The sequence below is a fragment of the Megalopta genalis genome, chromosome 1, assembly GCF_051020955.1.
Source record: "Megalopta genalis isolate 19385.01 chromosome 1, iyMegGena1_principal, whole genome shotgun sequence".
NCBI classification, from domain to species: Eukaryota; Metazoa; Arthropoda; class Insecta; order Hymenoptera; family Halictidae; genus Megalopta; species Megalopta genalis.
Genome location: NC_135013.1, coordinates 33153636 through 33175607, shown reverse-complemented (window position 1 = coordinate 33175607; position 21972 = coordinate 33153636). Strand labels below are relative to the sequence as shown.

Genomic DNA, 21972 nt, shown 5'->3' with positions numbered 1-21972 from the left:
TCGATGCCGACGATTGATTTCGCGATCTTGATCCGTTCAATTTTGATAAATATATGATGTCGACGATTCGATCATTTCCGCCGAAAATAAAATAGATTTTCAGCAAGTCGCCACATTGTTACTCCTGAAAATGATAGGAAAGTTCAAAAATAAAAGATCGAAAGATCAAATTTCGATGGGCACAGGCTCGGATAAATCGTTCTCCATCATTTCGTGCTTCCAAGTAATACAAAATGCAACAGCATAGTTCACGCACTGCTCCAATTATATCGCACAAAAATCATGGCACTTAATCGATCATTTATAATGCTAAATAATAAATAATAAAGATAAATCGAGAGAAAGATAGCTGTATCTCTCATGTTCGCACTCCTCGATAATTCCGTGGTTCGAGGACCGAAAAACGTTCCGCCGAGGAAGCGGCACGTGTCGATCACGTGAATTACGGTGCACGTTCACGAGCTTCCATTCAGGTTGTGACCCACGACGGAGGGAAGGTTAGTCAGTTGGTCACTTCCTTCGTTTAAGGAAATGGTTCGTTCCCACACACTTGTGCGTGCTAATTTCGATTAAACGGAGAAGGGGCCGGCAACTGGCGCGGATCGACGAAACCGGTTGGTCTACGCGCGGTTTCTATCGGACGATTAACCCTTTGCAGTCGAATGGCGACTATAAGGCGCCACTAAAAATTGTTATGTCCCGTTTGAAAATAATGTTAACGTTATCAAATTTGCTTTATATTTATGAAACTCTTAATAGCGTAATTGTTGCACGAGTTACTAAATTCTATTCGTATAAAACGGAAACACTATAGGTCAGAAAAACTATTTTAGATTTCGAGTTAAAATGGCTCCGACTGCAAAGGGTTAAACCGCGGCGAAGTACATACGTACGTACATACATACATACATACATACATACATAAATGACAGGATCGTCGAAAAGTTCGGTTGAAAAAACGCTCCTTTGCTCTCGAGCAAATCCGACCTAATTCGACGCGAGGCGCGCCGCATCGACTCCTCCTTTGCAATTCTAATTTCATTGACAGCTCGGATTTAATTTCCTTTCTTCTGAATATTTAGCTTCTTTCCTTCGAAATCGTAACACACGAACGCGAACACGTAACACACGCTGGAACGTAACGCGACGCTTCGAACGCGTGACGCGCGAAGACGCAACACCGACGTTAATTAAAGTAGCATCCAGCTGCATAATTATTCCGACGAAGCGAACGCAACTATGTATATACATATATGCATGTATGTATCTATGTATGTATATGTATATTTCTCGAACAGCCGACGACGGAGAGAATCGATATCGTTCCGTTTTCATGGCCGCGATGTTAATGAGATTGTACGCGCAGCTTTCGTATGCGGACTCGTTCGCGAGATCGTCTGCGGATTTTCGGCGAAGTGAAAATCCGCGTCGGTTAGTGGAACACGGGAATAATGAAACCGATGTAACATCGATTCCGAAGAATCGAAACCGAAACAGATTGTTACCTTGCTACGGTTGCGAGACTTTCGGCCGGTTTTCCGTGACCGTTCGAAGAACCGAAATCGATGTCGGTTTTACAACGATTGACAACGGCCTTAAATTGTTCCAACGTTTCCGCCAATCCGGGTCTCATCCATTCATTTTTACCGCGAACGCGTAAACTCCGCGTAAACTCTCCCTAATCGACGCTCAGATTCCTTCAGAAAAATGGACCTTTCGGGGAGAGGGGATACGATTATTCGAGCCTTATAGCTATTTATTTATAATAGTTATATTATATTATATAATATTATATAATATTATATAATATTATATAATATTATATATATTATATTATATTATATTATATTATATTATATTATATTATATTATATTATATTATATTATATTATATTATATTATATTATATTATATTATATTATATTATATTATATTATATTATATTATATTATATTATATTATATTATATTATATTATATTATATTATATTATATTATATTATATTATATATTATATTATATTATATTATATATATTATATTATATATATTATGGCTATTTATTTATTAATAGTTATTGTCAATCGGCAACTGTAAAAGCGAGCCGCGAGCCGCTAGTATAATCGTATCTGCTCTCCCCGAATTGTCCATTTTTCTGGAGAATCTGAGCGTCAATTAGGGAGACTTTACTTCATTATATTAAACTTGATCGAAATGTTCGCTAAAAATTCCTTGAATTATATTGCTAAACGACCTAAATAACAACGCCGGCTCGAGTTTAACAGCCTGAAATCTAACGAAACGAAATCAGTGGAACAGCGTGCGAATCGTCGATGGAATCACGAAACATATACGTACGTACACATCGACGGGATTTAAAAAGGCTGCAGTTGCTATTATACAATAAATGAAATTAGTCATGCAAAACCGATTAATCATCTCGTGCCACATAATATTGACACTGTGGAACAGACGCCGCGGTAATTGCGAATAACAATGATTTGCGTCAGTAGTAAATACATACATGTTTGCGGGGAGGGGATCAAAGCTGGGCGGGATAAGTCATTGATAAAACCGATCGATCGTTTAATCCTAGCACGCACGGACGACTCGCTCTTTCCGACAACGAGTCGTCGTCCGTCATCGTTCTCCTCGTGGAAGTACATACAGTAATGTCTCTCTAATTGACGCTGAGATTGTGCAGAGAAATGGACAATTCGGGAGGTGGAGATACGATTGTTCGAGCCTTGCAGCTCGTTTTTATAATTGTTGAAAATCGGTAACTATAAAAACGAGTCGCGAGGCTCGAGTTCGCAAGGCTCCTATTCCCAAATTGTCCAATTTAGTGGACAATCTGAGCGTCAGTAAGGGAGACATTACTGTTACATATCCGAGAAGAAAGTCAAAAGTTGGAATTCCTTCGCGCCGTGGAATTCCAACGAGCGATCGATGTATGTATGTGAAAACGAAATAGAGCGCGAGAAGTAAGAGCGCCTCGACAAATTTCGAGATCTAATTGGGCAATAAGCGGATCGCTCGAAACCGCAAGACGCGCGTGCATTTCGCGGGAACATTAGAAACTCTTTGGCGGACGCGCGTGACAAGGATCGGCGACGGTTCTCGAACGCGTGCATTGTCACGCGTCCTCGCGTAACAGAGACTTCCACATTACGGAACGTAATTTCTCCCGGATTCGCCGAACATCGGTATTCTCGGATTCGCGCCGCGACATTGCTACGGCCCTGTGACTTATGCTGATGCCAAGGTTCGACGGAACCGACGAACCCGAACACGTGTGCCGCGTCACGCGACGCGAATTCCGGAAGACAACTCGTGAAACACAATGATGTAACTATTTTTAATTTTAATTAACTTTAATGCCGATTATCTTTTCAACGCATTGCCGATCGTTTTCTGATTAAAATGAGACCGAACATGACTGTGGTACGGACAAATATTTCTCATTCGAATAAATTCAAACGCGCGAGATATAATTTTGTAATTTTGCAATTTTGTAATTTTTGTTATAATTTGTGCAGTGAAATAAAATAAGTTGCTTGCTACGACACATGGTCTGAAGCATGTCACGTTTCGTATCATTTCAATTGGAAAGATCTGACCAATATATTACAAAAAAATTGTCGCTTATCCGCGACAAATTATGAAAACAGCGCGAATTGATTTTTATTGCCTCGCGGAAGTCAAGGCTCTTAAATCAGGGTTTTATCGTGCGTCGGTGCCACTCGTTGAAAATTCATTTTCTTGCGTTTTTTTTCCCGAACGGCATGTATGTACATGTATATTAAGCTCGAATTATAATTTTATCGCGAATCATGCACTCGCGAAACGTAAACAACTTGTTCGTCCGAACTTTTTAACGGGGCATGAGGCAACGACGGCGATTGTAGAAACTGTATGAAGTAGACCGAACCGCTGGTTACATCAGTTGCCATAATCGCAACAAATGTCGCGCGGCGCAATTCCAGTCCGATAAAATATGTTTAAATTACGTCCGATCGTATTCTTCCTTTTGCAACAATTCTTATATCTTCCAATTCGTTGAAACAATTAGAAATTATGATGGAAAACCACTTCACAAACTATTGAATCACTAACGTCACTTTTAATTTACTATTGTACCATTTCAACTTCGTAATAATAATAATAATAGTAATTTATATAATAATAATAATATATAATAGTAATAATATATAATAGTAATAATATATAATAATAATAATATATAATAGTAATAATATATGATAATAATAATATATAATAGTAGTAATATATAATAATAATAATGTATAATAGTAATAATATATAATAATAATAATGTATAATAGTAATAATATATGATAATAATAATATATAATAGTAATAATATATGATAATAATAATATATAATAGTAGTAATATATAATAATAATAATATATAATAGTAATAATATATAATAATAATAATATATAATAGTAATAATATAAAATAGTAATAATGTATAATAATATTATATAATAGTAATAATGCATAATAATAATATTATATAATAGTAATAATGCATAATAATAATAATATATAATAAAAATAATAATAATAATAGTACTCTTCCTATTTTTATGTAGCATGTTATGCTTCGGTTCTTATTTCCATCGGCCCGAAATTTTCGCCAGCGTAAACTTATGCAAGCGAAACGAGATATTAACCGAATTATATCTCGAGATACGCCATTGCCGTTTTATTGTGGTCGCGCGAGGATCTAAATTGATCCGGCCGACTATACTTCTCGATCGCGCCCGTCGAAGATCAGGATTCCCCGCGATCCGAAGTGCGTCTCGTTTCAGACCACGAACGGATGCCGTTCGCCCTGAACCGAATAATGTATTAGCGTCGCGATTAACTCGCCGCCGCGCCGGTCGACGGTAATAATTATTAAGTTTCGATTAAGGAAGAGCCACGAGACGATCGCGACCTTTGAACGGACGGACGCGAAAACCGTACACGAATTCTTTCCGCCGTCTCAAAGTCTCCCGAGATACCGCCGGGGATTTTTGTAACAGTTAGGTTTGTTGTTTACGAACTCTTATCTGAGAGGACGGTGCTGAAACTCGGACAACCTTATTTCTTTTTTACGATCCCGCGCGAAGCTTCTTTATTATCTTGTCGCGTGAAAATCTCGCGTGATTTTTATTTTCGATTGTCGTTTCTTGAAAAAAATATTTATATATATATATATATATATATATATATATATATAAATATTTAAAATATTATTATTATAATTATTAATATTTAAAATATTATTATTATTATTAAAAATATTTTAATAAGCGAACACATTTAATAAAATTAATATAATAATATTAATTATAATAATAATATTAATAATATTAATATTAATAATATTAGGATATTAATTTATAAACTTAGGATATTATATATATATATATATATATATATATATATATATATATATATAATATCCTAAGTTTATAAATTAATATCCTAATATCATGAAATATATATATATATATATTTATTTATTAAATGAATGAAATATATATATATATATATATATATATATATTTATTAAATGTGTTCGCTTATTAAAATATTTTCATGTGCAAGTCGTTTATTAAATACTTTCATGTCCAAGTCGCTTGTTAAGTAAGTCCGTTTTTAATCGATTAAACATTTCATTTCCAAGTCGCTTATTTTAATATTTTCATTTCTAAGTTGCTTATTAAATATTTTCATTCCCAAGTCGCTCGTCAAATATTTCATTTCCAAGTCGCTTGTTAAACATTTCATTTTTAATTTATTGAACAGCCCCTTTCGAATAAAAGCCTCTTTAAATGATTTCCTTTCAACGAGATGTTTGCTCAACAATCTCTGTTCGATAAGGACCTCGTTAAATAATTTCTGTTTAATGAGTACCTTATTGAATAACCTCTTCTTGATAAGAACCCCGTTGAATAATTTTCTTCTGATAAGTACCCCTTATTCGATAAATTCGTTTTAATAGAGATCTTGTCCATCATCATGTCCGATGATGATCCACAAAATTGCTCGTCCATGTGTTAAATTTGACGTTCCATATGAACTGTAACATAATGATTGATACCAAAGATACTGAACGATTAAAGTACTCGCGTACAGATTCTTCAAAGAATAACAACAGCGCGTTTGTTACAAGAACAAACGAATCTCATATGCAATTCTCGCGAAAGCGTTTTACATCGTAAACTTAAGGATATGAAACGAATAAATAATTCCGGAGCAATTTCTCAATCACATCTGTGCAATCTATGTACGCACAACGTCCCCACCCCACCCCCGTGTGTTATTAAAAGAAAATAAAACTCCCGTTCGGATCACAGTGTATCGAGTTCCATAATTGTATTGATACCACCAGCGAACCATTCTTGCAATCGTTGTATGGTTTGCAATCAGTTCAAAGGTCATGTTATTGTACACAGGGGGTCCCGATAAACGAGCCGACCGTTTTCCATGGAAAATTTCAAAAGCCGACTGCAATTACCGATAAAAACGGGACGAACGAATAACACGGGCCGCGTCGCTGACCGGAAGAGCATTGTTTTGCGATGAAACGAGGCGAACCTAAGTTTCGCAAGTGCTCGGTTAAATTGTAGTGCTTTTAGTCCGCCGAATAATGAAAGGATTTCGTTTTCGTGAGGAGGAGGGAACGAACGGCAACAATGACATATTCCTTGCTGTTTTATTTTGTATGTGTGTGTGTGTCTCTTACGCGTTTGATCGTGTTACTCTTCCATCCATAAATACAGGATGTCCCAAAAATGTCTCGCAATCCGGAAATGGCGTGTTCCTCGGATCATTTGAAGCAACTTACTCGGGTCATTTGAAGCAACTTTTTCCTTTACAAAAATTTTCTCCGAGGCACCGTTAACGAGTTATTAACGAAAAACAGTGACCAATAAGAATCGAGTACGGCTGACGCGAGGCGGCCCAGCCAACCAGCGCACGAAGCCCGGTTCCGCTCATTGGCTCGGTGGCCTCGCGCCAGCCGAGCTCGCCTCTCATTGGTCACTGTTTTTTGTTGATAACTCGTTAACGGTGCCTCGGAGAAAATTTTTGTAAAGGAAAAAGTTGCTTCAAATGATCCGAGTATTGTGATAGCATACAGGGTGTCCCACAATATATGCATACAGCATATATTGTGACAGCAATATTCTGCGGACAAGAAAAGTATTGATACGATTTTCAATGAAGAACGAACAAAACGAATTCAATTGTGTAAACTACGTGAAATATCGAAGTTTTACAGTATTCGGCACGTTCACGTTTATGTGACATAACACGGTGGAAAGAGGTGGAAATCATTGTTTCGATATCGATCAGCGACCTTTGATGAATAACATAACCTTAACATTGTGTAATCCTTACGCAATCTGGCCTTGTGAATTATGCTAATCACAAATGTGTGCCGATAATCATTGAAGATCCGCAAGTAATCTATTGAAAAGTATCTGTGCAAAATTAAAAACAAAACGAACAGATAATACATCGACTGATAATTTCAATTAACCGATTTCTTAATTGTGGTTTCCAAAAAAAAAAAAAATAGATGGATGTATGTATGTTTGGAGGAGAAGAATCCTTGAAATTGTTTCTTCGATGTCGCTGGATGAATAATATTTTTGAAACACGATTAAAAGATATAATAGCGTATAATTCATATAAACGAACCCGATGCGGTAACATTCGCGATGAAAAAATAATCTTTACGATCCGCCGAAAGTGATCGATAAAGCGTTCTCTTTTTGTGAAATCTCAAATGACTCATTTTGGAATTTGAAGCAACTTCTTTCTAATTGCTATTGTTGCTCGCATGGTGTTTCACTTTCGATTTCGTAAATCATGCTCGTGATTCGTTTCGCAATCACCGCGAGTTTGTCTTGTATGCCAGTTCGTTCTATTTGTTTATGTAACTAGATCACGTTATTCATTGTTATATATTTCTGACGGCGCACAGAGGATCGACAAAAAAATCGCAGAAAATTCTGATCGATCGAAGAAACATCGCCGGAAACGAAGGAGAGTTGGAAGATTGAAAAAGTTTTTCTTTTCATTTGTCGGAGAAAGAGACAAACGAGGATCGATTGTTTCCCTCGACCGAACTCTTGTCGCCATCTAACAGATTTTCGTGGAAACCACAATGTAGGTAACGTGGATCCCTGCAGCAGGATTGAGGTAGTAAAAAAAATTGAAAAGCTCCGCGGGAAAATTCAAATTGCACGCGATTTCTAATACTAAGTTTTTTCAAATTAATCGACCAAAATCTAAATCTTTTTCATTTCTATAAACATTAAGATAGAATCGAATCGACTGATTCGTCGAACGAGCCATCTTAATAACTAAATATCACTAACAAAAGTAACAATTGTACGTTTGTGGCCCACCTATGCCAACACATTGAAACCATTAACAATTCTCCTAATCGCTGAAACTCATCTCTGAAGAAACTGTCCACTTTCGTTTCACTTATGCGTCGCCCATAAAACAGCTCGGCAAGGTCTGAATTTGCATAAACATTCGCGCGTCGAGTCCTCGAGCAAGCCTTTATGCGAACGATCATCTCTTTACGATCTGATATCCGAAAATATTATATAAACTGTCATTTATTTCTGGCCTTGGCTTTGCACACCGCACGCCGGACATTTTCGTCGCCTAATACAAATTTTTCCTTTAACCTTTTAGATACGGCTGAATTCTGCACGAGGCTATTTCTCTGGACGGCAGAGTCTGATGTGTACTGTACAGAGTCTGATACTGTATATACAGGGTGTCCCAAAAATGTTTCGCAATCCGAAAGTGGTGGGTTCCTCGGGGCATTTGAAGCAACTTTTTCCTTTACAAAAATTTTCTCCAAGGCACCGTTAACGAGTTATCAACAAAAAACAGTGACCAATGAGAGGCGAGCTCGGCTGGCGCGAGGCGACCGAGCCAATGAGCGGAACCGGGCTTCGTGCGCTGGTTGGCTGGGCCGCCTCGCGTCAGCCGTACTCGATTCTTATTGGTCACTGTTTTTCGTTGATAACTCGTTAACGGTGCCTCGGAGAAAATTTTCGTAAAGGAAAAAGTTGCTTCAAATGATCCGAGGAACCCGCCATTTCCGGATTGCGAGACATTTTTGGGACCCTGTTGTAAATCGATGTGAAGACAAAAGAAGTGTGAAACAATGCATATGAAGACGATTATTTGGTTCAAACGATGAGCGAGTGAGCTACTAGAGCAAGCCACTATAGTGGCGCGTCGTCCAGAGAGATGACATCCGCGAAAGCCACTATAGTGGCGTGTCGTGCCTAAAAGGTTAACAAATATTGATCCGGTCGAAAATAATCGGAAGAGGGCCTCTTTCAGCCACAAATGATTCGCGTTTCAGCTTTCTTCGTTACCAAAGCAAAAAGAGACTACGACCGACCGATGTCGGCCGATGAATTCGACGTTCAGCGATAAAAGGCGCGATCGACGATGGAAAAAGAAGAGGGAAATCGAAGACGCGTAAGTGCGCGCGCGTGTGCAACAGGTCACTGTCACTGGACGCACTATGCAACGGGATCCAGACGACGGTCGAACAATGGGGGAGTCGTTATCTAAGGCGATTAGTGCACGCGCCAGACACGGAGCGCGCCGTGCGATTATTCTGTACGCAGAACGGAACACCGACTCGGGCTGATTTCTCAGGAAGAAAGCTGATATCCACGTGGATCCAATTTTGTCTGTAGATCGTGTTCCCGCTTTGCGGACTGCGCATGTTACGCGACTATTATAATAATAGGGACACAGGCCAAGATAAGCAGCCTTGCGGCGACTCGCCACACACGCTTCGCCGTGCAGATCGGTCTCAAGATTTTCGGACACTTCCGAGACTCGTCCTCGTCTATTATGGTTTCCATTGTATTGGGTTGGCAACTAAGTAATTGCCGATTTTCAGTTATAGACGTCTCCCGCTCCCATTTTTATGATATCCGTAAATGTTATATTATAAAATTATCTGACAATTCATTTCAATTTTCCAAACAATAGAGAACTATAGAAACTACAGAAACTATAGAGAAACCACCGCGTCTGGAAGGACTATCTTGAAAACTATGCTGCGATATCGATGTACAAAATTATTGGATTGGCAACTAAGTAATTGCCGATTTCAATTATGGATGTTTCTCATTCCCATTTTTATGATATCCGTAAATGTTATATTATAAAATTATTATTATTATTATGTTATTTTTTATTATCCGTGAATGTTAGCAACTGGACAAATTGAATGCAGCGGTCAAGGAAAAGCGACCAGAATTGGTCGATCGTAAAGGTGTCATTTTCCAGCAGGACAATGCTAGGCCGCACACGTCTTTGTCCACTCGGCAAAAATTGATGGATATTGGTTGGGAATCGATGTTACACCCACCATATAGCCCTGATCTCGCGCCATCGGATTACCACTTATTTCGATCCCTGGACAACTCCCTTCGTGGTAAAACTTTTAACGACGACGACGCTGTCAAATCTCACTTAACTCAGTTTTTGGCCGAAAAGGATCGGACTTTCTACGAGCGTGGAATTTTCAAGTTGTCGGAGAGACGGCAAAAGGTCATCGAACAAAATGGAAAATACATTACAGATTAAACTTCGTTCCAAGTAAAAAAATTTTTTATTTCATCGAACAAATCGGCAATTACTTGGTTGCCAACCCAATACGTACGTATTGGCGCAGGTGGACCACAAATGTACACGATTACACTTATGTATTTAATATTTAAATTATCAGATATTTACTAGATATTTTAGACTGGATATTTAGATATTTAAATACTTATTAGATGTTTAATTATTAACCCTTTGCACTCGAAGCTATTTTAATTATATTTTGAACGTATTTTCTGATCTACAGTGTTTCTACCTTATGAAAGCCTATTGGCAAGTACAAAACTTGAAATTTTAAGAGGTGTTTTTTAGATGCAAACGAGTCTGATACTATTGCAATTATTTTGAAAAATAGTATAGCAATTTTTAGTGGCGCCTCAGAGTCGCCACTCGAGTGCGAAGGGTTAAGATGTTATTCTTTGAAAATTGAATCGAATTGATAAATTCATAAATTGAAAACTGAAAATTGAATTCTATAGAATTATTCTTCGAAAATGTGTCGATTCGATTCTATCTCAATGTCAACAGAGAAATCCGTAAAAATGTGTTATCTGAATTCATATGATCGCAGGCTTTCAGTTTCGCTGAAAATAGAAATAATCTGATTAAAGAAATCGTGCTTCCTTGCTCCACTTTGAAGATACGTATTGTACAATTTCTGTGCAACATTCGTTACACTCTCGAGAAATTGCGAAATCCGTACACCGTTCGTAAAACAAAAATTGCAATAACGATTATTATTAAATCGAGGTCCTTGGTTCGTCGTCTTGTACATGTACGCGAATATTTGAACACACCGTGTAACATAAGATTAAACTTTAAAGTCGTATTTAACACGTTCCGTGCCGAGCTTTTTTTACTCGAATCTTCACACTTTGATATTTTACTAAAACTTGATGTATTACGTGCAATTATTAATTCTTGTACACATAAAAACGTAACAAAAACTTATCAACGCCCATTCTTGCGGTGGAAATTGATTCTTCGGTTCTAAATTTCTTGTAAACAATTTGTTCAGTTCACTAAGTAAACATGCAAGCGTGTACCATCGATGGTACACGTGGCACGGAACGTGTTAACCCCTTGCCGTACCATTTTCTTCGCAGTTACGTTCGACTAGAAGTTTCTCCATTATAATTTATAATAATAAGATAATTAAATAATTAAATAATAGATAATAATTTCTTAGATAGGGAAGAGAAATTTGTGTATTTATTGTGTGTCAATATTCTTGAGAAAAGAACAGAATTGTATTCGAACTTGAAAGAACGGAATATAGCATTCATACTTGACAGGTTCTCGCTAGAAATCATCGTTACGAGATAGACTCGTTAAAATACGTCAAGAGGTTGAAGTGTATGTACAGCGAATTTGATAAATTTCATAAATTCAACAAATTCAATAATTCAAGAAAAAGTGTTCGTAATCGTTCGCACGAACGACGGGGCCAATCTTTTCTTCCTGTACGATTTAAATATAAATTTATTCACAATTTATTAAATTGAATATTTATATTTAATTTATATTTATATTTAATATAATTGAATAAATTGAATAAATTGAATAAATTGAATAAATTTATATTTAAATCGTACAGGAAGAAAAGATCGGTCCCGTCGTTCGTGCGAACGATTACGAACACTTTTTCTCAAGGACAAACGCTGTTGTTTGTCCCCCCACCGTCGGAGAAGAAGCTATTATGGCCGGCTCGATGCTGAACGATGAAAGAGTCAATTGATAGAAAGTAGGTTGTCAAGAGAGATAATCTCGGAACGATGTTCCGTGGAGAATTCTGATGGGCTTTTAATCGTTCTAATAACCATCTAGGATTTCTAACGGTCGACACCGACGCGACCATACCACCACCATTACTGGCGCGGCTTGCGGACCTCAAGCGGTAAAGGATCAAATGGAGAAGAGGATTGGCGCTCGCTTCAGTCAACAGACTCCTGGAGAACGCAGCGTGGTCTGACTAAATCGACGGCAAAAATATTGAGTTGGCAACTACGGAATTGCCGATTTGTTCAATGAAATAAAAGTGTTTTTTTTACTTGGAACGAAGTTTAATCTGTAATGTATTTTCCATCTTGTTCGATGACCTTTTGCCGTCTCTCCGACAACTTGAAAATTCCACGCTCGTAGAAAGTCCGATCCTTTTCGGCCAAAAACTGAGTTAAGTGAGATTTGACAGCGTCGTCGTCGTTAAAAATTTTAGCACGAAGGGAGTTGTTCAGGCATCGAAATAAGTGGTAATCCGATGGCGCGAGATCAGGGCTATATGGTGGGTGTAACATCAATTCCCAAGCAATATCCATCAATTTTTGCCGAGTGGACAAAGACGCGTGCGGCCTATCATTGTCCAGCTGGAAAATGACACCTTTACGATCGACCAATTCTGGTCGCTTTTCCTTGACCGCTGCATTCGATTTGTCCGGTTGCTAACATTCACGGATAATAAAAAATAACATAATAATAATAATAATAATAATAATAATTTTATAATATAACATTTACGGATATCATACAAATGGGAGCGAGAGACGTCTATAACTGAAATCGGCAATTACTTAGTTGCCAACCCAATAGTCGAGGATCGTTCACATTCTGCCGAGTTGATTCTTATCGCTCGCTAGGCACAACTAGGCAACACGTGACCCAATGAACGAGAGAATCAACTGGAGGGGTTGCGTACACATGATTTCAATCGTTCTCGTTGCTCGCGGCTGGACAATGCTGCAGAAGTCAACCGGAGGATCGTGTGTACGCTTCGCTTAAACCGATTCTTACACCGCTCGGCCGATTGGACGTCACATGTGATACGAGCGGCGGATCACGAATCGACCGAAGGGTTGGGTACACACACCGCTCTTATTAATCTTCCTCGCCGCTTACAGGCTAGACCGTGCGCCGGTCCGAGCGGCAAAAGTCAACTGGAGGATTGTGTGCAATCTACTTAACCGGTTCTTACCGCTTTCGGTTAGCCGGACCGTTGATCAAACGGCCGGACTTATATGCAGGGGTTGCGAACACACCCTGTTCGATTTTTTTACGGATTATTATTTATCAGGGAAATTTATTAGGGATTATTCTGTGTATATCTTAGGATTATTCGAGCCCTGTGACTCGTTTTTATAGTTACCGATTGTCAACGTGATACAGGATGTCTGAAAATTATGGTATCTCCAGGAAATGAGGGATTCCTGAGGCTATTTGAAGCAACTGTTTCCTTGGCGCATTCGCAATCCGCGGCTTCGTTTACGAGATATCAATGAGAAACGGTGGCCAATGAGAGGCGAGATCAGCTGACGCGCGAGGCGGCCGAGCCAGTGGGCGGAAGCTGGCTTCGCGCGCTCGTTGGCTGGGCCGCCCAGCGCCATCCGACGCTCGCCTCTCATTGGTCTGAGTTTTTCGTTAATAATTCGTAAACGAAGCCGCGGATCGCATTTTCGCTAAGGAAAAGGTTGTTTCGAATGACCTCAGGAACCCCTCATTTCCCAGAAGTATCATAATTTTGGGACATCTTGTATATCGTATCTCAAATCGTATATCTTCTCTTCCTAAATTGTCCTTTTTCTCGTGGATAATCTGAGCGTCGATTAGGGAGAACTTGCTGTATAATAATTGTACCGAAAGGGCTGAAATGAATTACTTTCGGACTCGTTCGTTGTTCAACCCTTTGTCTATCGGCAGTTTCCTCGAAGTCCTTTTTAAATAGAAAATCAACGGTCGAGTATTATTATTATATATATTATATAAATTATATATTTATTTCATATTATATTATATATATATATATATATTATAATATCTATTATTTAGTGAAAAATTGTGCGAAACTGACAACAATTCATTCGAAATCCAACAAATTATTTGGATCAACGTATTATTATTATTATTATTATTATTATTATTAAAATAATAATTATTATTAGAAAATTATCGAGCTTTCAAAATATTAACTATTACTACTACTTTCTGGTGCTAAATAATTCTTGTCGTTTACACTGAGGCGTCGCACCATCGATACATATTGGAACATAACGGCCGCATGTTTGTCGGATCATTCTGCAATTACGTATATGTATGTGTGCCTAGCTGTGGTCTACATGGCCGTTCGATTAGACATTTGTACCGATTAGATAGCGTATCGGATGTGATCGAGTACGACAAATCAGTTTATAAAAAGTGAATTAATAGGAACCAATCTTGATTAATGGTATCTCAATTGAAAGATACATAAGCGTTGATCGATTGTTATTGTAATGCGTGCGAAAGCGATGCTGCTAATTTACAGATACTTCGAGACGTAAAACGAAGGACACGCCTATTCGGCAATCATGTTTGTTTTTTTTTTATACGAGATAGATATTGTTATACAGTTCATTTTGCTCGATTTTGCACGATACGTGTATATTTCTGTGTATTAATGTTAATGATGCATACAATGCGATATACATACACATGTGAACCGTGAATAAGTTATAAACGATTTTGATTGCGTCGTCGATGTCTCCTTGTCGTAACAAACATTTCCTGCCACTCGTTTTTATATCGATTCGTTTATGCATTATTGATTATTATATCCGCGATGGTCGTTGGAATATAAAACTAAACATAACTTCAGAATAGAACATATGTATATGTATATGCTCTGAACAAGTGAGAATAAATCAAGAAAGTCCGGTCACGCATTTAGATAATTTGAACAACGAGCGGGAGCAAACATTCAAATATCCGATATTTACATGTGTACGGGATACGTGCGTTTTATAGTAAGCGTCAATTTGGCAAAATGTACTGTATTTGGAATTGTAAGCGTAGATTTGCGATGATATTACTTATTATTGCAAGAGGTAGATTTTCGATGATATTATTTGCAATCGAAAACGTAGACTTTCATTGATATTATTTATAATTGCAAACGCAGTCTTTCATTGATATTATTTGCAATCGAAAACGTAGACTTTCATTGATATTATTTATAATTGCAAACGTAGACTTTCATTGATATTATTTATAATTGCAAACGCAGTCTTTTATTGATATTATTTGTAATCGAAAACGTAGACTTTTATTGATATTATTTATAATTGCAAACGTAGGCTTTCATTGATATTATTTATAATTGCAAACGTAGACTTTCATTGATATTATTTATAATTGCAAACGTAGACTTTCATTGATATTATTTGCAACAGAAAACGTAGACTTTCATTGATATTATTTATAATTGCAAACGTAGACTTTCATTGATATTATTTGCAATAGAAAACGTAGGCTTTCATTGATATTATTTATAATTGCAAACACGTAGGCTATCATTGATATCTCTTTGCAATTGCAAAAGAAGATTTCCATTGCTATTATTACAATTTCATTATGCAATTACGCAATTATACAATTTCGTAATATTGTATTAAGATGTTGCGTGAACAAGAGAAAAAAAGAAGAACGATTACGAAGACTCTGGACGTCAGTGGTCCGGCAAGAGGAGTGTGTGCGTGTGTGGCCTAACGTAACAAGATCTTTTCATGCGTGATAAAATGTCAGCTGGCAGTTAGCAATACGATAAGCTTTCGGACTGCACGATGCCCCGGTATAGAGTTCGAGAAATCATCCGACTCAGCACACACGGTCTCATGATTTTTCCGTAATTTCGTCGGGTCCAACGAAAGGCCGCGCGATGCATAAGCGTCATTGGCAACGTGATAGAGCCATTATTCTCCTAATCTATTATTCATAATCGACCAACGTTTTCTTGTTCAAAGTGCAACTGGCGCAGCGATGAAAGTAATGTGCACATGTCAGATTGTTAAGCTTAATGTCGAGCTTCTTTTTTATTGTATCGCGACAGAGAATCGCGCGTACACTTGCAACGAGACACGGAATATTATCATTTTACAGCATGGTCGAATTAAAGAAAAAAAGAAAAAGAGGAATTGAAATTATAACGAAACGGTTGAACAGCGTTGAAAGTAAAGGAATTATAAATCACGCTGCGGTAAATATATTGTAAATAAATTATAACTATATATGATAAATATATTGTGAATAAATTGTACCGTGATAAATATATTAGAAATAAATTATACCATGAAAAAAGAATTAGAAATCATTTGTATTGCGACGAACGTATTAGAAATAAGATACACGCTGCTTTATTTTGGACCATTAATTAGCCTTAAGTGGCCTAATTAGCCTGCATAATACGTGTTTCCTTTAAACTGGACGGCGCGAGCGTGTCGATTAGTTGAAACTAGAACCAAACTGGCGACAAAACCGTACGGTAGTTCCAGGTTTTTTATCGCTCGGAGTCTACGGCACGGCTCGCAGAAGAAACCATCGAGAACGAAGAATAAACTAATGAAAATACATATGCGACACTCGCGACACACAAACCCATTGTGGCAAAGAGACGCAACACGTTGCGTCACCCTGCCTAGAATTGTAAATCTCCAAAACCGATCTAAAATTAGTGCGCGCGACAATGCGTAGAAAATAACTGGGGAAATGTCGCCGCTTTTTATACGGAAGTTATTCTTCCCTTCGCGGTAATCGATCGTTTTGTCATTCAGAGACACCCTCGTTGCTAACATATTTACGAAAAACTTAACTGATCGATTATTCGAGTCGAGCAACATTCCAGAATCGATTAAATAAATTTCTTCGTTTAATTTTGTTGTAATGCAAACGTTTAACTAGCCATTTGCTCGTTAAAACGCTAAACGTACCAAGAAGCTGCGTCCCCCATTCAAAATTTATAATAAAATCGTTTACATTCACTGTTATCTCTTTCGCTCATCCGACTAAATTCTTCTATATTCTTTTTATATATTATCTGATTATTCAATTTCTATATTTCTATATTATATTATCATATAATATATATATAGAAATATATATTAGAATATTATTTATTATATATATTATATTATATATATTATTATTTTATATATGATTATTCAATTTCTCTATATTTCTATATATATTATCATATATTATAATATAGAAATATAGAAATTGAATAATCAGATAATATATAAAAAGTATTTAGAAGAATTTAGTCGGATGAGCACGACAGAGACAACAGTGAATGTAAACGATTTTATTGTAAATTTTGAATGGGGTCATTTTGACCCAGCTTCTTGGTACGTTCAGCGTGTTAACGAGCAAACGGCTAGTTAAACGTTTGCATTACAACAATTCTTACCGAGAAAAATTCTTTACCGCGATTTGTCATTTGACCCCTTGCAAAATTTACGTTATTTCTCCGCGCGGTTTTTCGTGTCAAATAAGATTAATGGGTTAATGTAACGCGCATGAAACCGCCGAAGGTGTTAGCAGAAATCGGGTGGAGCGAAGGGTGTCGACGAAGTCGACGTCTCGACACCGCCGCCCGGTACATAATATGCCGGAGATACCGCGATTCGTTCCGCCATCATTTTGTGTCTACTTACATTTGTTGACGCCGAACGCGATGTCGGGAAATTGGACGCTGCGAAGGACATTTTGAGCGATGCCGCAGGGATTCGAGGGGGCGAAGTCCGGGTCGTCGATGTCGAAGGACAGACTTTCCTCGAATTCCGTCAGCGTGCTCTCCATGATATTCGAGACTTGCGGGGTGGAGCCGATCTTCAGCACCAGGACTTATCGACGCTTGAAGAAAAATGAAAAAGCTGAACAGGACTTTTACGTGTACGTTTCACTTTGTCAAGGTTCGAGAACGGAAGGGCCCTAAAAAACGAGCCAACACAATCGCGAAACTTGTTCCGCAATAATTGCCAGCGTGTCGGCGCACACGTTTCGACAAGGCAAAAAGATATGTACAGTCGCGCTCGGGTGGGTTTCCGAATTATGCTAAATTATTCTTCGAACCAGTATCGCGCACGTATATACATTAATTTACGATAGTCAAATACATAATTGATGACAGTGTTAAGTAATGGTCTCGACTTCCCGAGGCTTTCGAGTGTTCGAGCTCGTTTATTCATAAAATAATCTAATCATTTCATGGTACAACGACGATCGTAATACCGTAGCTAGAGATCGGTCCAATTAACTAAACAAATAAAGCTTCCAACGCATCTTTTACGATTTATACCGGCTTGACCGGTCAGAACGTGTCAAACACATCGCGTCGCTCTGCGAGGCTGCAACAGGCTGCTAGGGTTAAATAGTGCGCCTGGTTCATTTTATTAGCATTTATAGTACATAATGCGGAGACGTTCACCTCGGTTGCCATGATAAAACGTATCTATACAGGGTGTCGAAAAAATGTCTCGCAAACTGGAAATAAGAAGTTCCTGGGATCATTTGAAGCAACTTTTTCCTTAGCGAAAATGCAACCCGTGGCTTCGTTTACGAATTATTCATGAAAAACACTGACCAATGAGAGGCGAGCTCGCCTAGCGCTCGGCGGCATATCTCACCTCTCATTGGTCACTCGTTTTCGTTAATAACTCGTAAACAAAGCCGTGGATTGCATTTTCACCGAGGACAAACTTACTTCAAATCATCTCAGGAACCTCCTATTCTCGGATTGCGAGACATTTTTGGGACACCCTGTAGATACTGCCGGGGCACGCTTTATTATAATACCCCAAGCTCTGATTTATACATGTACATACGTACGTTATGAATAATGACACGAGGTCGGTTCACGAAGCAAGCTCGAAGATGCTATTATTAAACCCCATTCTTCCAGCGTTTGAACTGTGTTTTCCAGTACGCTAATAATCGGCTGAATTTTCACGCAATCATAATATTGGGCTGGCAACTAAGTAATTGCCGATTTCAGTTATAGATGCCTTTCGCTCCCATTTTTATGATATCCGTAAATGTTATATTATAAAATTATTATTATTATTATTATTATGTTATTTTTTATTATCCGTGAATGTTAGCAACCGGACAAATCGAATGCAGCGGTTAAGGAAAAGCGACCAGAATTGGTCGATCTTAAAGGTGTCATTTTCCAGCAGGACAATGCCAGGCCGCACACGTCTTTGTCCACTCGGCAAAAATTGATGGATATTGGTTGGGAATCGATGTTACACCCACCATATAGCCCTGATCTCGCGCCATCGGATTACCACTTATTTCGATCCCTGGACAACTCCCTTCGTGGTAAAACTTTTAACGATGACGACGCTGTCAAATCTCACTTAACTCAGTTTTTGGCCGAAAAGGATCGGACTTTCTACGAGCGTGGAATTTTCAAGTTGTCGGAGAGACGGCAAAAGGTCATCGAACAAAATGGAAAATACATTACAGATTAAACTTCATTCCAAGGAAAAAAAACTTTTATTTCATTGAACAAATCGGCAATTACTTGGTTGCCAACCCAATACGTACCTATTGGCGCAGGTGGACCACAAATGTACACGATTACACTTATGTATTTAATATTTAAATTATCAGATATTTACTACATATTTTAGATTAGATATTTAGATATTTAAATACTTATTAGATATTTAATTATTAACCCTTTGCACTCGAAGCTAATTTAATACATTACAGATTAAACTTCATTCCAAGTAAAAACAAAATTTTTTATTTCATTGAACAAATCGGTAATTACTTAGTTGCCAACCCAATGGATCTACTCGCAGTCCGATCGATATTACGCCCGTCGCAGAGGTGCGCACCTATTTGACCGAGGAATTATGTCACTTTCCACGAGCATGCAACGTGCATGCCAAATGCGACGATCAAAACACGACGCGACATTGTAACGATCTTTCCAACGAATCGCGTAGTAGGTTGTGCACAGCGGCGAGGTTGCCGGACACAAAGAAACGGTCTTCTCTTTTTCGCGCGGGGAACAGAGAGCCCTGGTCTCTTTCTTTTTGTTCGCCACACGACTACCGTGGTAGCAAATTACAGTGGAATTATGTACCTCGAAATTCCATGGCCGGCAGCTTGTTTGCCGCGTAGATCGTTTCGAAAGTGTAACGAGGATAAAAAGGACCGTCGAACTGGAGCGAACCGCACCCTCGCGGGCATTCGCGACACGAAATCACCGTTAAATGGGTCGGCAAGCAGTGTACGCGCGTCTAATACGGGATAGCGGGTCCTACTCGGGCACGATTTCGGGTCGCAGCTTGATCGGTTAGCGAGGATCGGAATAGAAATTCTATTATTACTCTTATCGACAAGAAAATCGAGGGTACAATATGCAACATTAACTTGTTGCTTTGGAAGGTAGAAAAAGGTTAAATTAATTAAGTAGGAGTAAAACCCAGTGTAGTCGCAGTTCGCGCCCGCGCAGTAGCCACGGCCGGTCCAATTTTGCGGACCGTTTTCGATGTCCCGTGCGTGGTCCAGGCACGAAAATGGTTTTGTTGGCGGAGTTCGTGGAACCCCTTGAGAAAGAGGCAGGAGCCGGCGCATACGGAGAAGGAGGCCGCAGGTAGGCAGAAACGGAAAAAGGCAACAGGGGTTCGCACGTGGTCGAACAAGTGCGCGCGAGAGTTTCGTGCGCGCAACAAACTGTTTCCATTTTGCCTATACGACGGCAGAGAACGAATATGTTTGTTTAACCCCTTAAATTGTACACTCGAGTTAATTCGAGCGCGCTAAACAGGCCAAACTGTGCACACTCGAGATAATTCGAGCGGCGTTGTATTTTATGCTGCTATAATTTTTCACACTCGAATATAATCGAAAATTGAAAATAACAATGCGAAAGCAAAGAAAAAACAATCGTTTTATTGATATTTATCAATTACATCGGATGATTGTAAGCTGGAACACTTATTTATTCAAGAATAAAATATAGCCTTTTTCCATGGAACAGGAATGAAAAAAAATTGATCTTTTTCGGCCGGTTTTTTTTCAAAAAAGCTGTGCGTTAAGGGGTAAAAACTACTTCGATCTATCCCCTGCGTAACCTGATACGAATCGTCAAGGACCTTTGAAATCATGATTGAACTGCGAATGTCGATGCGCTTAGATGCGGTGGACGCGTGTCGAAGTACGTTAAAAATACGTATCACAACTTTCTGATGTGTCGGTAGAAACAATTATTAAACGTACATATTCAAGTTTCACAGCGTTTCGGTGCTATGTGAGCACGCCATTGATTCTGATTATGCTAAAATCGTATTGTAAAAAAGTCACGCTATCGATTTTCTATAAAAATACTCATTTGCATATACTTGTTATTTCGTAACGCTTTAATGGCGAGCATAAGTCACGGTGTACTTTTATTTTATCGCCAATTGTTTGTTACTTCGTATCAAAGAATTAAAGCTATCGTTTACTTGACAGACTTTTCTTTTTAATC

At 38.2% G+C, this 21972-nt stretch overlaps 1 protein-coding gene across 2 annotated transcripts in view; it reads right to left on the bottom strand.

The window, feature by feature from the left end:
• Pino (protein pinocchio) overlaps window positions 1–21972 on the bottom strand; it is a 138522-nt gene that overhangs the window by 115681 nt on the left and 869 nt on the right. The window contains exons 1-2 of one of the 2 annotated variants that reach the window (XM_076525924.1): window positions 19314–19473; window positions 18140–18338 (exon numbers count right to left, since the gene is read on the bottom strand). In XM_076525924.1, the coding sequence (XP_076382039.1) occupies window positions 18140–18284 (145 nt within the window). In that variant the 5' untranslated portion in view covers window positions 18285–18338; window positions 19314–19473. Of the gene's footprint in view, window positions 1–18139; window positions 18339–19313; window positions 19474–21972 lie in introns of those variants that run through there. The other variant, XM_033466031.2, reaches the window with a different exon arrangement.